We start from the raw sequence: 18,849 nt of genomic DNA, 5'->3' as shown, positions 1-18,849 counted from the left end.
AGACTCCACAACCTCCTTGGGCAGCCTGGGCCAGGCTCTGCCACCCTCACTGGGAAGAAGTTTCTTCTCAAATGTAAGTGGAACCTCTTGTGTTCCAGTTTGAACCCATTAACCCTTGTCCTATCACTGGTTGTCACCGAGAAGAGCCTGGCTCCATCCTCCTGACACTCACCCTTTAGATATCTGTAAACAGCAATGAGGTCACCCCTCAGTGTCCTCTTGTCCAGCTCCAGAGCCCCAGCTCCCTCAGCCTTTCCTCACACGGGAGATGCTCCACTCCCTTCAGCATCTTGGTGGCTGCGCTGGACTTTCTCCAGCAGTTCCCTGTCCTGCTGGAACTGAGGGGCCACAACTGGACACAATATTCCAGATGTGGTCTCCCCAGGGCAGAGCAGAGGGGCAGGAGAACCTCTCTGACCTACTGACCACCCCCTTCTAACCCACCCCAGGTCCCATTGGCTTCCTGGCCACAAGGGCCCAGTGCTGGCTCATGGTCACCCTGCTGTCCCCAGGACCCCCAGGTCCCTTTCCCCTACGCTGCTCTCTAATAGGTCATTCCCCAACTTACACTGGAACCTGGGGTTGTTCCTGCCCAGATTTAAGACTCTCCACTTGCCCTTGTTATATTTCATTACATTTTTCCCCGCCCAACTCTCCAGCCTGTCCAGGTCTCTGATGGCAGCACAGCTTCCAGTGTCAGCCACTCCTCCCAGCTTAGTGTCATCAGCAAACTTGCTGATAGTATCTCTACTCCCTTGTTGAAATCATTGATGAATCTTGATTTAAGATCTCATATTTCTTAGAAATCTGTTCCACCTGAGAGAACGGGACAAACCTGGGATCAGGTTGTCTTTTCTTGCCCAGTTGCTGAATGAGTGCCTGTTGTTATTTGGGAGTGAACATATCATAGCGTGGCATTAATTCCTGCCCGTAGCATCAAGTACTTTGGAAGGAAGAGGCGCGTTTGATATTTGGGCACAGATATCTCTAAGCAGTTTAGGGCAGAAAATGCAAGGAATTAAATGGATTTATGGTTTAGAGGGCAGCATGTGAGGATTGCTACACCTAAGCATATGTTCTGTTGTTCTCTGGTATAACAAACCGTGGCAATTGTGCTGCAAATTCCTGCAATTTGTGTCTGCCTGTCTGTGCAGCTGACGACACTGTCGTTTCTGTGCTTGTGCCATTGTTGCCGGTATCGTTTTACAACGGCCTTCCCTTTATTGGTGCTGTTGCTGATGATGTGCCATATGTACACAGGCACATTAGAGTGTAAGAACATCATCTCTAATTGTTCTTGGGTAGCTGTCAATGCCACTTACGGGGTATGAGTACTAATCACTGCAGAAATACAAAGAAGAAGATAACTGGTCTTGCTATTGTTGTGGTGTTTATGTAGTCACTGGGAGCATTGCAGTGCTTCTGACCATGGTAGATTTTTCTGAAGTGTTTAAACAGATGAGAATTCAATAGATACAGGCGGCTTATTCAACAAGTCCATTTGGTTCCTTGTCGGGCTGTTTCAGACCCAGCCCGGCTTCCCGAGTTCTGCCAAAGTTTTCCGGTGTGAGCCGGGACAACCCTTGAACCTCTTGGAGTTGGTATTTTTTCTGCTGATTATAGACGATTTGATGATGTTTTATCCAAGGGTAAAACAGCTTTGCAGACCAACCTAGAAAGAAAGTGTTCCTCCTTTCTGCTGACTACTCTGGATTTTTCAGCTGAAAGACACTGGGTATTTGACACCCTTTGGTGATTGCAGCTCCCACCAGTTTCTCTGTTTTTCAGGCCTAGGTGACTCCAGCACGAGATCAGTGTGTGCGCCACTGGTAAAATGGTAGGAAGCAGCTGAAAATTCCTCTTCACGCATCTTTCTGTGCTTGTTTTCCCCCAGGAGGAGGAACACTGATCCCGTCTGTGCCGGCCTGCAGTCTGAAATCCTCAAGTGCTACCAAGAAAACAAACGTGAAGTGCTCAAATGCTCCGAGCTGGCTAAGGAGTATCAGCGCTGCGTTAGTACAGCTCAGAAGGTAACAAAAGGTTCCCTGTTGTATTTGCTGGCTTGTTTTGCATGTTGTTTTCTTCTGGGAAGCGTTTCTGAGAGCTGTGGTATCTGTTAGTCAAGTTATAATGTTTGCAGGAGACAGATTTTCTTTGGGATCCGTTTTCCCGCATTCAGACCACGTTTCCCAGGCTCACTCCCATCACTAGGTCCTGCTCCACCGACCTGCCTCCAAACAGCAGCACCAATGCGCCGAGGTTTCAAAGTCAGTCATGATAATTTTCCCAAGTTCTGCCTTCTCCGATGCTGTGTTTTGCAAACGGTAGGCAAATCTATTTTGCCAATGTCAGCAACATTTTGAACGGGCTCTAAACATCCTCCCATTATGGGACTTCGCAGTTGGAGGTCTTGTTTCCTTTTATTTCCCCTTACTGGGGAAAGCTGCTGCTTGTTAAGAAAATTGCGCACTCCTAAACCCTGAGCCTTGTGGCTCTTCCTTCTGAAATGCAGAGGCCGTGGTAGATTCTGTTGATACCTTAGGACAGTGGGTGCTCAATACCTTAGAAGAATTTCTGGCTATTGAAAGGAGAAAGGATTATTTAGACCTTACAACTAGGATGTGGTCTTGGGAAAAGCGAGTGGTAAGACAGAAGCTGCTGCTTGGGGTGTCTGGAGCGTAACGGATGCTGTTCCTCACGTGAGAATTCAGGTGTTGATCAAGGGCAGGCTTTATTTTCTTTGGTTTTTTGGGGGCTGGTAGAAAATTCTCCAAAAGTTGCTGAGACTGTAGTAAGGTGGGTTTGGGGAAAAGAATGGAGCCTTCTGGGAATAGAAAACTGAGACTGCTGTCATGGGATTACTAATGCAAAGGGTGGGGGAGAGGTGGAGATTTCATAGGAGCCGTCTTTCTCTGTCGCATTAGCATTGTGAGGGGAGCCTGCATGCCTGATTTAAGTATAACATGAAACAAGCTGCCAGCCGGCTCCCAGAAGAAGCCCGACAGAAGGAGATGGGAAAATTGTCAGGATATATTAGACCAAATGTTGTTGCTAGTCCTAGTGGAATTTTTTTCCTTCCTGTTTACAAAGAAGGTCTTTGTATGTCTGCAAATCAGCAAGGTTAAAGCTGCCAGGGAAAGGGCTTTTCTCTGATATCTTTGCATTCCCCAGCTCCCAAAACGTGTGGTTTCTTTTCCTTTCTCGCCTTTAAAGCCAAGCGGTGCCCGTGTTGCTGCGTGCAGAGCATCGGCGCACCCATCGCCAGCCCGCCTTACCTGATGCCTCCGTCTTGCCTCCTCTACATCAGCCTTGTAGCCTTTTGGGTAGAGTATATCTTTAGCAAATGCATTTACCAATACATCTTTATTGCATGCAGTTCACGTGGAATGTGATTACCAAAGAAGACAGATTGCATTAAGCTTCAGCATATTTGCAAGCTGCGGCTCCAGCCCGCCTGAGAACGGGGCTGGGCCGCTGCCAGCCCCCAGCCCCAGCCCCGCGTTAGCAAAGACTAAATTGGAACCTAAATGACTGGGAACAGCAGAGGGCAGTGAAAGATCCTATTGCATCTTTTTTTGAATTTGGGTGGTGGGGTTTTGGTAGGTTTTCTTTATAAACCAAAAACCGAGGGTCGTCTTAGTTCCCAGAGTGGTCAGTGAACTTCAGAATTCTTTTTTCCCCACATTGTTATAGAAACTCCCTGGAAGGGGCAGCGCATAGGACGTTAATTTGTTGTGGATGATGACAATGTGGCAGGAAATCTCCTTCCTTATGTTTTAAGAAAGGGTGAGAGAGATTAAGGAATAGGTAACCAAGCCTTGTAGCCACACATAGGAACTAGAAGGTTCTGCAGGTACATGTTCAAATACACCTTGTGTCGGGAGTACGTCTGTAGTTTCTGTTGTCCCGGGACAGCTCAAGCCCTGACAATTCACCTCGCTGCTCCCACCCAGTGCTCTGACTCCCCAGATATATGTAGCGATCACAAGCTGTCGTGTTTCTTCATGAAGGATGAAAACTCCCTCCTCCCTTCCCCTTTTAAGCTGTTCTTTTTCTTTAAGTTGAAATTAGCATCTTCTACCAAATGGCTTTGTCTCACGCATTCCGCATTCAGGAAATTCAGGTTGTAGGAATGTGGGAAAGAGACGCCAGAATCTCTTGATTTAGTGAGGGTTTTTTGTTGTGTTTTTTTTATAAGCGCAATTTGTTTTCCAGTACAGGAGATTGTAATCAAAGCTGGATGTGTGACTTGAGCTCACTTGCACGCTGGTGATTTTCTTCTTCTGCTTTTTACTAAAGATTTTATAAGGCTTGGTGAATATTCTTTAATGAAGCATCTGGTTCTCTGCAAGTTCTTTGATGGCTGGTAAAAATGTCTCCGGGGCATGGTATGCATTAGACTCTGAGAAAGCGAGCTCTAGATTTCTAGACTGAAAATTACAGCTTACAGTGGATGAGAATAATTCTTTGCATCTTCCCCCTTGCTGTGTTGGTTTGAGACTGTTCCTTTGGGCACCGATTTCCCTTTGCCTATTGCTGTGCACATCTCTGAGCCCAGAGCTGAAATGCACCCTCGGTTACTTCTGCCTCACAGACAAATATATCAGGGAATCATTTAATGAGTTTGGAAGTTTATTTTCTACTCATTTCCTGTACCAGGCCCTCTTATTGGAACAGGTTATTTTATTGTAGTGCATGATAGGGATGTGAGTGATGTTACTTGGGTTGTATGTTTTCTGGTCGTCAGGGCTTCTTGTGTAGGCAAGGGAGACAATTGGCGCTGTGAAAACGTGGCACAGCCGATCCTGAAACAGCCACCTGCAACACGTCACCCGAACCACCATCCACAAGTGAACGTTTCTTTGCCACGTGGGAGACACGTCACAGAATCACAGGATGGCTGGGGTTGAAGGGACCTCTGGAGATCATCCAGTCCAACCCACCTGCTAACGCAGGGTCACCAGAGCAGATCACACAGGTCGGTCCAGGCAGGTTTGAATGTCTCAGAGAAGGAGACTCCACAACCTCTCTGGGCAGCCTCTTCCAGGCTCTGGCATCTCAAAGGAAAGAAGTTTCTCCTCGTATTTCAGATGGAACCTCCTGTGCTTCAGTCTGTGCCTGTTGCCCCTCATCCTGTCACTGGGCAGCACTGAACAGAGTCTGGTCCATCCTCTGACACCCACCCTGGAGATATTTATCAACATAAGATCCCTTTCAGCTTCTCCAGCTGAACAGCCCCAGTTCTCTCAGTCTCTCCTCATCACAAAGGTGCTCCAGACCCCTCAGCATCTTTGTGTCCCTCTGCTGGACTCCCTCCAGTAATTCCTTGTCCTCCTTAAACTGGGGAGCCCAGAACTGGCCCCAGAACTCCAAATGCAGCCTCACCATGAACTCCAAAGTTACTGCTCATACTGGGACTTTCATAGACTTTTTGGAGCAGGATCCTGCTCTGATTGTTTGCCTTCATAGCTAATGTGCTTCCAACTTGTCCTGCCTAACCTGCTCACTGACTTTGTCACTTACACCGTCCCGAACGTTCAGTTTTGGTTGTGCTGCCACCGGCGTCCTGCAGCAGCTTCACCCGCTGAGGCTGGAGGTTCCCTGCTGCATCCCGTGCTTTGCCTTGTGGAGCTCTCTGACTTCAGAGCATGTTACTGTAATGTCTTCTGTTTAATTTAGGAGTGTTTTATCTTTTCTGGTGGTCTGTTTTCCTGGCTCTGCAGAACTTCAGCTACAGCATAAAAATCGCTGGCTTTAAATCTAATAAAAGCTGGGATAATGGGACAGCTGTGGGAGGGGCAGTTCCCATTGTGTCTTTTAAAATTGCCTGTAGTTTATTGACCGCAAGTTTCACCAAGAGCTACTGCTCCCGTTAGATAATGAGAACTGAAAATTGCTGCTGCTGTTTCCCCAAGGTTTCATCTTGTGCCAATGAGAAGAGGGTGTGGAAGGAAAAGGAGAGTGGGCAGTGGGAATCTGCGTAATTTCTTACTTTGAATCCAGATGGAAGGGAAAACCAAATTATTTTGTTTTAAGTCTGAGTCCTATTAGTGAATTACTTCCCTTGCTCTGCAATATGCACTCATATGCAAGCTTTTCAGAATACTTGTGACCCATCCTGCTTCCCTTATGTCCTGTTTGCGTCAGTCGGCAAATATTAATTTCCGTGTAATTTTAGTTGGTTAATTTGTTAAGTAACTGGTGGCTGTACTGGGGAATCTCCAGCCAGCTGCCACTTGAAAGATGCGGCCTCTGGTGACCGTATATTCATGTGCTTTGAGATTTCAAACAGAACCTGCTTCTTGCGACTATGTGCCAATAAATGTCTGATAGTGAAGAGCGTGTATCCCTTTCCCAAGTGTTTTCTTCTGTCTCCAGGTGCCTGTTTTTCACATAAGGACCAAGGTGAAGTTTTTGTGCTCTCGCTCCTGGCCAAACGAAGCTATAAAGAGCTGCATAGTCAGACACATGTATTCCCTTGTCAATAGGAGCTGTGTACATCGAGCTAGGAGCCATTCATAATTCTGCACTTTCTCCCTATTCTGTGTCTCGCTTCCCACGAGTCTGCTATTCATAACAGACAAAGGTAAACCTACTTCTGTCAAGGCTGTAGGGCTTGTCTACATAAGGAAATTACAATGCAGTAAACTGGTGAGTGAGTTTATGGTACAGCAACTTCTCTGTATACGAACATTCTGGGTTTGTAATGGAAGCGCAGGGAGAATTCACGCCCGTTTACTGTGAGTCACTCTGCTGTGCAAACAAGCCCTTGCAAAACACTCATTGACTGGATTCCAGGCTTCTAACACAACCTTGAGCCGACTGCGTTCTCCTTTGCCCTTGACTGCAGTAATAAGGAGTGTGGTCAGTTTACTGCTCGTGCTTTTCCAGGTGGTCCTGGTGAAAGCCCGGGTCCCGTTTGGCACACGCGCTGAAGCGTTGAGGCTTTAGGGAGTTTGTCTCCGACCCGTGGGCAGTGACCTGGATTGCTGAGAAGATGCCGCAGGTTGTCACGCAATGTCCCATCCTGATGGAGCAGCTTCGCCTAAGCATTTGGGATCCTGCTGAAGTGTGACCTGCTGGGAGCCGTTGTTTCCACAACCTGAATCTGCTTAAGAGAAACAGCTTCGGGATGTGTTGGATGCCATGGGCCGCACCGTAGGTATCTGATCATTCTGGATCATTAGGCTCTCGTTAAAGAGTTGTTTCCATTCTGATGGGTTGCAAAATGCTTTGTAGGTTCTTTGTGTACTTATTGGGGTAGTCGCTGTGTGTGGCTGAGGGAAGAAAGTGTTGGTCCGTATCTGTATTTGAGAAACACCAGGATTCCTCCTCCCAGGGATTCTGCAGAGCTGCGCACGTCTCATCGAGGAGATATGAATATATCGCACAGCACACTACTTGAAATGCAATATATCTAACTTGGAAGGCTTTAGGGTTGTTTGAGCTTTCTGAAATTCAGCTTTGTACTTTCAGATAAATCTGGGTGTTTCATATCTGGAGGATGATGCACCCAACCATCCCCAGCCAGGCGTGAGCCTGCCCTGCTTGTCGTCAACAGGTCCTTGCTCAAAGAAAACGCATCTGGAAAAGCATTTATCTTGCTTTCCCTGTTAAGTCAATTCTCTTTTTTAAAGTCCTTCTCTCTTCCGACCTTTATTTGTGCAAATGCTGTGGCACTAACACCATTGGAGGAGTTTATGACTCAATAAATGGTCCCCACAAGGGAGCTGGTGGAGAGGCCGCGAGCTGCAGGCAGCTGCTGTTTGTTTAGTCGTAAACACGCAGGAGAGCAGCAGTGGATTAACTGTACCCGAGCACACCCTCACCTGCTATTTGCAAAGGTGAAAAGGATCTGTGTTTTGCTTCTAATTATAAAAAATGGAAACGGTAATTGTTTTGGTTTTAAGAGAGCAGTTCTTGGTTCTGGGGAGTCTTGGGTCTATACACAGCTCTTCATATCCTCAAGAGTTCATCAGTGGATAAACTAAAAGTGCAGAGCTGCCTGAAGGGATGTAAACAGCCATCTTAATATATAAGCCATGTCCAGAGTAAAATGCTGCCTACTTAAAATGGGAATGGCTGCTGCCTACACCCCATCTCAGCGCTGTACAAAGCCCTGATGTTCCCCGTGTGTCGTCAGCATTTATTAACCCACGTGAACAAGGAACTTTCTCTGCTGTTTGCGGGCCGCGTAAAGCCCAAACGTGCCATCACCTCCTGAAGTTTGTTGTTTTTGAAGAAAACAAGAGCATAAATAAGCTTAATGCTTTCCTGCTCCCTCGGCTGTGCTTCAGGGCCCCTCTTCCAGAGGTTCTTAGTCCCTACCTTGCATCATCTTTTCCTCTCAAGTTCTTGTCTCTGTTGTCTGGTCTGGAAGGAGGACTTCTCACCCCATTTCTCTTCTTAAAAACAGTCTGTTGTCTAACAGTTCCTTGCGCAGTCTATGTGCATTTATTTTTGGTTTTCTGGGTTTTGTTTGTTTTTTGACATTGTTACAGTGAAGGAGAATTGCCTTCGGGTCTAATTTCTCACTTGATGGTTCTGATCTCAGATATACTTAGAGGTAACGTTCATCTACATCTGCATGTTTCACAGATGGTTTTGAAGGCAGCTTGGTTAAAAGAGGGAAAGAAATCAGAATACCATTACAATTTCTGAAGTTGAACTCTATGGTATTTTGTTACTTTAACATGTGGTCTGTGCAACAGTTCTTCTTATTTTTAACCTGAGTTTGCCTGAACCTTTTCAAAAGCAGTCTAAACATTTTTCTATAATAAAAATGCTGTAAAAACTGACCAGCCAGGAATGAGAAGACATAACAGACTTGATGCTGCGATGTGATCTTTGAGTGGCTGAATCTGGAAAAGTTCTCTTGACGCTGGGTATCAAAATTGCAAGCAAAGCAGGGCCAAGCACTATCAGGAGAGGAATGCGTTTCTCCGCTATATTGTTTTCTCTCTGTTTCTCTTTTCAAAAATGATTTATCTTTTGGCTTAAATTACTGGGTCCTACGTGGATCTACCTGTATCTAACAGGTTTCTCTAGTTCTGTGCTCTCTGGATGGTTTGCTAGGCAATGTTTTCCTGAGAACTACAGCCTGTATTCAGTCAGGCTTATCTGGTATGGGAAATAGTTGCTTGGGGGTGAGCGTTGTGATACATCATCCTCTTTTAATGCCAGATTTTTTCACAAAAAAAGATTTGTAGCACTGTGTTGGCAAGTTGGAAGTGGAAATTCTTACTCAGATTAATTCCGGGAGACTGATGACCAAGCAGTCTTGGACAGAAAGAAGTTGATTTCCAATTTCTAAACTATGTGTTTTGCTGCTGAAGTTAGATTGAAACAGATCCACAAAAACTGCTGTCGATAGCAACTGCTGGTTAGAAGCACAAGGTCAGTGGTCAAATGTCTTCAGACTCCCAAGAAGTTCCAAAATAGCCCTGAGTTCCATACCTTCCGTGCTAATGTGAGATCCATTCTCTGACAACTTGGGCTATAACTTGGGAAATTATATCGGTGATGCCAAAGTCTTTGTGACAAACTGGGGAAACCAGAGATTTGTTACGCTCCTTGTTGCTCATAGTGTGTGCAGGACGAGTCCCTGCTACACGCAGTTTGCAGTTTTCACACCCCATCCATCAGCTATTTTTGTTAGCAGGTCTCGGGGCTGAATACCTTGAAAACTAATGGGATTTAAAGCCTTCACCAATCAGCCGAATGTGTCTGTGTAGATGGCGTGTACAGGGATTATTCTGGTGGCATTGGTCCCGGTCCAGTGGAAGAGTTGCTACCAAGCAAGCAAACCCGTTATAGCTGACCGTTCATTTTAGATTGGATATTAGGAAAAAATTCTTCGTGGAAGAGGTTGTCGGGCATTGGAACAGGCTGCCCAGGGCAGTGCTGGAGTCACCATCCCTGGAGGGGGTTAAAAGGTGTTTAGATGATGTTCTTAGGGACATGGTTTAGTGCTGGAGTTAGGTTATGGTTGGACTCAATGATCCTGAGGGTCTCTTCCAACCAAAATGGTTCTGTGATTCTCTGCAGTGCCAAAGAGAGCTTGGGGGGTTAATGAACGATGGACGAGATCTCCTATCAGTAGGAAGCCAGTTCTTAGCAGAGCTGGGCCGTGTGGGAGGAGAAGGCTTGTGGACGTTCCCCTGCGCTGCTCTCCTGCTGGGTGTTCTCTCTGTCCAAAGTGTGGAGCATTCAGCTGTTACAAGATCTAAACTTCGTGAAGAGGTTTCTGCATCGCGCCTGCATTAATTGTTTGTGGTTTTCACCCCTGTGACACTGCCTGTCTGCCCAACAGGCCTCCTTGTCTGGAGATATTTCCTAGTACACTTGTGATGCTTCCAGAGGAATTTAAAGCTATTGGTTTTAGCTAGACTTTCTCAAGCCAGTCTGAATAACCTTTCTGGCCACACCGCTTCAAATATTGGAACAAAACATGTTGAAGAGGGCATGTTACAGTACAGATAATAGCTGCAAGAGCTTTTTCCCTTTTCATTCAGACCAGACTGCTGTAAAACTTTTACTTCTGTCTTATTTTCTGAAGCATCATTGAATAGTTTGTGTTGGAAGGGACCTTCGAATCCCTGGAGGTGTTTAAAAGACGTGTAGACGAGGTTCTTAGGGACATGGTTTAGTGCTAGAGTTAGGCTGTGGATGGACTCGATCTTGAGGGTGTCTTCCCAACAAAATGATTCTATTATGTTTCCTACTTATGACTTGCAGTTGTTCTCAGTTTATTCTCTTATTTAGCACTATGTAGTGCCCCAACCCAGCTACTTAAGCAATTAAGTTTCTGTCTAGGCTGCACCTTTCTTCTTTAGCAGTTATATTAACAGCACCTTCTTTCTGTTCTTGAGGTTTTTCTATGTAGCAATCTCTTGGTTATCCTGGAAATAGGTCAGTGATACTGGGCTGAGCTGGTTTGTGGGTTCTGTGTGGTGGGACGTGAGGGGATCAGACAAGCAGAGCCCAGGGACGTGAGGGGTCCCCGCAGGGTCGCTGTGGAAAAGACACTTTCCTCAAAGAGTCTCTTTGCCGACAGGACCGTGAGCCTCCGAATTCAGGGTTGAAACCGCAGTTGGCAAAGTGTTTATCTGCATGATTCAGGATTAGAGAGATGTTCGGAAGAAAAGTAAAAGTAAGCACATCTTTGTGGTATAAACTGCAGGCAGAACTGTGGAATTTAGAGGAGTATATTGGCATAAGATTAAAAAAAAATCAGAAAGTTTCTAAATGTCAAATAATTGAGGTTTTAATCTTCTGAGTGAAACAGCAGGGCAAGTAATGTACTGTGTTTCAATTATGTACTTGATAACTTTATGAAAGAAGTTCTTTGACAGAATAGAAGGATTTCTGGTTATAGATGCGACATGGAGACTTGTTGATCTCTCCAAAGGAACTGGAAAGGAGACTGAATTACCATTTGTTTGCCCATCTCAATGCCATCTTAGTTCCATGGTTGAGCACTTCTGCTGATTCCTTTAAATGGACGGAAGAAGGGAGAAAATGTATCCTTGTGCGGCGCTGGCTGCAGCTGAACACAGTATGTTGGTAAATTATATGGGTACTAATGACCCTCCGGGCTCCCTGACACGACCACTGTGTCTTTTCATGGGTTCATTTGTACACTGATTGCTGTTTGAACACAAAAGGTTCCTTTGGGCCTTGTCAGCAGGAACAGTTGAGAGCTTTTGTCTTCAGTAGCGCTGAGGGTGACCTTCTTATGATTATTCTCATTTAACAAACTCTATCATATTTCTGGGCCCTAGGATGTTGGTGCTGCTGTGGCACGTCAAAGTTGTCTTTTAGTAGCAAGCCCTATTGTGTTCAGGACTATCCTGAGGCTCAGGAGATCTTCTTGAGAAGAGAAGTAGACAGCGATTGAAACTGTATTGCACACGGGTGATCCAGGTAGGATTTTTCCCGGGTGTATGTACCCTGAGCTGACATGATGAAGGCACCGTGATAGGGCTGGAGAAATGTTTGTGGAGAGCTTGGGCTGCACCGCTGCCCACCTTATCGTTCTGCAAAAGCCAACCTTGAAGCATCTGTCCAGACTCCAGAGTGACCTCTGTGGAGCAGCTTTATTGCTGAGGACAGACAGGGTGTAACGTTTTAATGAATGTCCCTCTCTGCAGCCTTTAGCAAATATCTGAGGCACACGGGGTGCCACTTTGTTCAAGAACAACAAGCGTTTTGGAAGGTATTCAATGTGAAAGTCATGCTATGTTCTAACTTGTGCTGATAGGAGCGGGTTGTGTGCATACAAAGCTACGGCATGAACTCGAGAGCCCAGCAGAATGCTCTCAAGTTCCACGTTTAATGCAATATCAAATGTATGCTGGTTGGGAGATGAGCAAGGGAGATCCCAGGCTGTGTGAGACGGTTCCTGGCGCCTTCTTGTTTTGCTGAGCATTCACATTTGCTGCAGTAGAGCCCTATAACATGCAGGAAAGTCTCTCTCCAGTCAGGTAGGTGTACTGACAGTTTTCTTGCACGGGCAGATTAGAGCCAGGCTGTGTTCAGTAAATGTGGATAAATACTAAAAGGTGAGATTGTGTGCAGTGATCCCAGGCCTCCTTTCTCCAGCTGCCGCCTCCTGCCTGTATGCCGGGAACCTTTGCACAGGCAAAAGGCTTTGCTTGAGAGAACAGGCTACGTGCTGTTTTCTGACGTAGCCAAAGGTGGCTGACACAAAGCCGAAGGAGAGCTGCTCTCCCAGGGGGTGAAATGTCAGTAGAGATGTTGTCCTGTCTTACAGGGCCCTGGCGTGCTTTTGTATAAAACCCGAACAGATGTTGGAAGGTCGGGAGCTTTGCCATGTACAGAGCAGCCCCCAGAGAGCAGGCAGAGCCTGCCCGGGTGTCACGGGTGACACCGCTCTGGGGTTCACGTGCCGCTGCCCCCACACCGTGCCGGGAGTTTCACCCCGATTGAGGCGAGGGGACGCAGGTAAGCACGTTGTGTGTCTGAGCCCGGTTTCTGTCCCGCTCTCTGCTCCTCCGAACGCGCTGGCGAGCTGCGGTGATGTTCCTCAGAAGGCACAAAGGCTCTGAAGTAATAAGTTCCTGTATATCTAGTGAAAGCAGGCAATTAGGTGGAGGGAAGGGACCCCAGTGGTGCTTGTGCAGGGGGGATGGTGTTGACTCACCCTTTATTAAACATCTGTTTTGTCACAGAGGAACTTAACTTTGAAACATGAATCTGGAGTCCAAGTGACTTCGGCTCTGCTGCTCATGGAATGGCCTATTTCCAGACTCTGACTTGCCCAAATGTTTGAGGGCCTGACTTGCACTTACACTATCATCAGCTTCCCTGGAGAAACTCAACAAGGGTGGCACTGCGGCCACTGATTTTAGGGATTGTCCTTTGGAATATACCTTGTATGTCCAAGCATTGATTTCCTTCTTTGTTTCTGAGGAATGGAAGCAAACCCCTTGTTGCAAGAGAGGGCTACAGAAAGGCCTCAGCTTTCAGAAATTAGTAGCCTGGTGCTTTAATGCATGTTCTCTTATTTTAGGACGAGGTAAAAGATCTGGTGTTAGGTGCGAGGAACCCAGAAGAAGAAAAGAGCCCGTGGATTTAAGGTAGCTTGTGGTTTTGCTTCCTGCACCTCTTTTTGTGGTGTTCAGTCAAATGTTTCATGCTTGGGAAAGTTAAGCTGTGGGGACGTGAGCAGCTGCTGCTCCTCGCTGGCCTCAGCACCTCGTGCTGCTGAGCAGTTGGCTGTTCCTCGGTGGCTCATGTTTGTTGCTGCGTGTTGAGGCAGGACAGCGGTTCAGATGCGGGAAGAGGAAGCTTTTCAATATTGTCTTCTCGTGTCCAGCGACTAGTGCGACAGACAACTGCGTTTGAGGGGAATAGCTCAAGTTTTGTCCACTGATGGCTGGGCAGTGTGGTCGCTGGCTGTGACGTGGGTGGCTGGTACGTCTTGCAGTCCTTGTCCAGAGCTTGGTCACAGGGTCAATGGCTTTTGACCATCTTTTTCAGTCTCTGCTGGTCACCCTTGTCTATCTGTCATTAAACCCATTTCAGAATGACTGACAGGAGCTTATTCCAAAGCTTAATGTAGCCATGGAGCATGGCGATTGAGTAACTGGCCAACAGGGCTTTGGACGGTAGAGCAGGGCATGGGATGTATAAAGTTTTCACAGTGTTCTTTGAAGCGTGGCTTCCTCTGTGCTCCGCTTTCGCACAAAATCTTCAGGCGTGATCCATCAAGGAGTGTGAAATACATTCACAATCCCACTGCTGCCTTCTCCTCCCAGTCAGCAGGGCTGTGCTTTCTTCTCTGGCGTGGAGTTGCTTGCTGTTGAGAATAAGCAGTCTCTTTTCTTGCGTTTCCTTGCCTTTCTTTGGGACATGATGCCATCAAGAAAACCAGCTGTTCCAATCTGAGAGGCTGCCTCTGCCTCCGTGCTCTTGTCGATTGTGTTGAATCAATGAAGTGTTGCAATACTATAGAGAAAAGGAGGATGCGAAGAAACAGAGTGAGATCGCGCAGCAGGAATATATAGAAGAGGATTCGCATCCTGTTACATAGTTCACAGTGGCTGTGTCTGGAACCAGATCTGCTGTAATAACAGAAATCCCCTCATGGAAACTTGAATCTCAGATCCAAATCTTTGCTTTGCTGAGTTGTGGGATCTGAGAGCTCCCACGTGGAGAAGAGAGCTGGAGAATCCAAGCGTCTGGGGAGACCTGACAGCAGCTCCTGGCTGCTCCTGCTGGGACCATGGTGGCTTCAATAGGTGTGTGGTACAAATTATTTAAAGGAGAGAAGTCAGGGAGATAATCCCTGGACGCCAGCTGTAGCAGAAGGATAAAGTTCAAAATATTCTTCTTGTAAATCCTGCAAATTGCAGTTCTGACTCTTAATATCTGGAACCGCTGTCTCAAACCTTTGTCAACATGGGCTTTTTGCCTGTGACTCTGGGATCCAATGACATCTCTCTTCAGCCAAGAAAACTGCCAAGTTGTGCTTTGACTTTGGTTCCAGCTGTTCAGCGCAAAAAGCTTTTGTTGCTGCTATGAAAAGCTTTTCTTAAGGGACAACATAAAGCAGTAGGAGTGTTGTGGTGCTTGCAGGTTGAAGGAGGCATCTTCCCTTGAGAAGAGTCTTCCAAAGCACTGCAGTCTAGTGGATAAAAGGTTGTAAGGATTGTGCGTTAATCTGTAGCTGTCTGCAATTAATCTCCCCAGCGGGTTTGGATCTGACGGATGTTTGGAGTCACCAGCCAGGTATGTAAGGGAATTTCTTCAGTGGCTCTGAACTGCTCCACAAGCCTCTAGGCTGTACCTGTGCGTCTCGTGATCTTCAGTTCTTGCTCCGTCTTTGTTCCTGCTCTGTTTCTCTGTTGGTGTTTTCCTTGGCTCCGTCAGTTTTGATTTTTAGCTGGTCCATCCTGAGGGCAGGGTGAGAGGTTCACCCCATCCCCGGTGTTTCACTGCTGTCAAGCTTGTGTTCTGCCTGATAATTGCCTCCAAATCAACAGTTGGAAGCATTTCTTGATCTTGGCACAAATTCCTGAAGTGCCAACTGAAGTTTTGATGAGCTTCTGGAACTGCATGTTGTGGAGCTGTAAGAACCTGTCCTCCTAATTTCTGACTTGGCATTTCTCATGTGCAAGTTACTTTTAGGTATGCACTTGATTGTATCTCTCTCTTATTTTTTTTTTCCCCCTTTTTCTTTTATTTTAACATAGACCTATGTTGTATTAAGGTTTTCAAAATCATCTCCCTGAGGTTAACAACCTGGAATCCTTGTCTTAAGCTTAAAAACACCCATAACTTGCCAACCCTATTAGGTAGGATCTAGAAACATGCAGCATTGAGGAATCCCCATTTTAACCTCCTGGCACTAGAATCAAGTGCTCTGTAGCACTGCCAAGTCATTTTCTCCATGGTTTTCCTGGTTTATTTTACTTTTCTGTGTAGAATGCTTGAATTCGGATCATTAGGAATGCCATGCTAGCGCTGGGGTGGATCTCCATTAGTCCAGGACAGCATGTAGCAAATGTTTGAGCTGTATGTAAGGGTAAATTCTTCTAGGGCTCTTTTGTGACGTTCTGTGATTGAAACTCAAGCTGTGGGTATTTCATGTATATTCTAAGCAGTGTGTGGCTCGGTGATATCACTCTTAAGTGGGCGCTATCCTCCTCGCCACCCAGCATGAGCAGTTCTGGCCACTTACAGGATTTTTCATGCAGTACGTCCATCAAGCTGGCCATATGCTATTACCTACTTTTGCTACCTCCTCCTCCTTCTGTCTTATTTACTCACCTCTTTGTAGAGTTCCGGATCAGATTTTTTCTGTTACTTCTGCCTGAGTTTTTTTCCCTGCTTCCTTGCAGTGTCCCTGCACTCCTCCTCTCCTCTCTTCCGTCCCCTTTGTTTGCATTCCTTTCATTTTAAAAATCAGTATTGGAGCTGACACCAGGCTGCCTGTTCCCTGCAGCACTGAACTGGCGGTTTGGAAAGAGAAGGCTGCGCTTCCCTCGGGGGCAAGACAGAGTTCAATGTCTATCTTAGTTTTAAATACGCATCTGAACGTGGCTGATCAGAGGAGCAAAAAGTCTTTGGGTTCTGAGTACTGGATGCAGAGCAATCCTCTGCATCCCGCCGTGCTCCTCGCCGCACACAAAAGCCACCGGGCACAGAGGAGTTTGGCTCCAGGAGACACGGGTGAGATTCAGGGACTCCACGGAAGGAGGGTGGGAAGGTGTGGGTGCTTGTGTCAGCCTCACACCTTCTCTTTTTGCTTCAGTTTCTTCCTCACCCTGTCAGATTTATGCACTTTTTCTTTTTTTTTAAACCATGAAGGATCCCAAAATACATTACCAAACTATACATCAGCATCGTGGGGTGCTGTTTGCCTTGGGCAAGTAAGAGGCTGATGACAGATCATCACGCTGCTATGGTGAGGAGACGAGCTGGGATATCCCAGTTCCATGTTCTTATCGCAGCCAGTGCCATGACAAGGTAGCGGAGATAGATTTGCAGGTTTCCCAGTGTGAGTAGCAGCTCTGCTGAGGAAGGTTATGTACCCAGATGGTGAATTTCCACAGTGGTTTTGCTGTGCAGCTCCAGCTGCTGGCAGCTGTTCAGGCAGCACAGGATGGAGTGGCCTCAGTGGCAAAAAAAGGCAGGTCCGTGCTGGTCCAACAGCTCTGGCCAGCAGATTGGAATCGGAAGTGAAGGAAAGCATATTGAATTAAGGCTGCAGTCGTCATTTTAGTTTAGACCAAATGTATGTGGTTTGGCAGAATACCAGGGTCCTGACTCTTGTAAAAACGTGTCACAGAGGCTCTCAGGACCATGGGACGGTCAAGGCCTCTATTGGAAACCTTCTGTGTCACAGGCTATTTCATTTGGCTTAGACACAGCGTAGGAACTACTCTCTGCAACACGTTGTGTGTTTCTGGTCCTTAAAGTGATTAAACTTGGTCTGTCGACCTGGAGCTGTTTGAGGGGATTACAGCGAGAAGTGTGGGGAGGCTGCAGGTTCATCCTCGTTGTGTTTCCTTTTAGTATCATTGACCAGTGAGCAGCCTGACCCACCAGAGATACCGGACAGCACCAGGACTCAGTACCAGGTGATTGTCCACTGGAGAAGTACAGGGAGCATGTTCAGAGTAGGCTGAGCTGGGCTCTGCTGTGGAGAGAGACGCACAGACTGAGGCGGCTCCATCTCGGTTCTTCAGAAACGCTTCATAACGCTGGAATAACAAATAATTTCGATTGGACAAGAAGTCTTCTTGTAGGAGGATCTCAGCGTTTATGCTAAATTCTTTCTTTGACTTCAAGAAAAAAGTAGCAGTTAAGGCTTTCCAGTTGGAGACTGGTGAAATGGTACGTGTGAGTGAGAGAAGAATTGACTGCTGGGGTGGATGGATTTGGCCTTCTGTTCTGATTCTGCCTTTTTTTGCCAAAGGATCCATGTTTTTGGACTCGGATGAGGTGTGTTCAGTTGCTGTCCTTGCGACAGTTTGCTCAGTATTTATGTGGAAGAGGTTGTGCATTTGAAGTGGGTGAAGAACGGAAACAAGAGCTGGCACCGTTCGGCTGATTTCTCCTCTGCGGCGCTACATCTTCAGTTGTCAATTTTTTTCTCTACTTTCTGAAAATGTTTCTTGTTTTAAAATAGCGGAGAGAGCGGATTCGTTGCCTACAAGAAGGGTGGCTGGAGCCAGGTGGCAGATGGACCTTCCCCAGCCACGTTCTTCCAGCTCCTCTCTGCCCTGAACATGGCTCTGCCGGAGCTTTGGGTCCCCTGGATGTCCCTGTGTCCCCTGTCCTGATGAGCAGCGTTGTGTCCGCCCTTGCCCATACCCTGCAGCCCTGACTGGTGTTATTAGACCTTCCCCGAATAATCAAGCTGCTCATTACAGACTCAATTTTTGCCTGAAAAATAACGTACCGCCGCGTTCTTGCCCGAGCGGCTCTGGATAACGGGGCAGCAAAATCTCCTGAGCTGCTCGGAGGTTGCACCGGTCGCTGAGCCGGTGCCAGCTGGGAGAATTCCTTGGGAAAGCAAACAAACTGCTACAACAATTCGGCATGATCCTGCGTGACCTTGCGTTTGCTGCGGTGGGGAACAGCTTCCAAAAGCAGCAGAAAGGATATGCCCAAAGTCGCTTTTATGTGTAACATGGAGTATTCAGGGTTTGACCCCTGGAGGTAAAAGGCGGCTGTGTTAACCCCACCGCTTCATCTCTTGCCAAGTCTGAAAATCCAGGTTCTTAAAGAGGAGCTTGTGTGACCTTCATGCGTGAAACAGTTTCTCTTCTAAAATGGTTTTTTCCCCTTTATCAGTTATTCATTGAAGAGTCTCTT

The 18,849-nt window shown here is 46.8% G+C and overlaps 1 protein-coding gene across 3 annotated transcripts in view; it reads left to right on the top strand.

The window, feature by feature from the left end:
- The window catches only part of CHCHD6 (coiled-coil-helix-coiled-coil-helix domain containing 6), a 110,752-nt gene that overhangs the window by 72,725 nt on the left and 19,178 nt on the right, over positions 1-18,849 (top strand). For all 3 annotated transcript variants that reach the window (XM_082060091.1, XM_082060092.1, XM_082060090.1), the window contains one exon: positions 1,895-2,030. In XM_082060091.1, the coding sequence (XP_081916217.1) occupies positions 1,895-2,030 (136 nt within the window). The remainder of the gene's footprint in view (positions 1-1,894; positions 2,031-18,849) is intronic.

This window comes from Streptopelia decaocto (assembly GCF_964273445.1).
Source record: "Streptopelia decaocto genome assembly, chromosome: 8".
Taxonomy (NCBI): domain Eukaryota; kingdom Metazoa; phylum Chordata; class Aves; order Columbiformes; family Columbidae; genus Streptopelia; species Streptopelia decaocto.
Note: the sequence above shows the minus strand (reverse complement) of the source record. Positions and strands in the feature narration are given on the sequence as shown.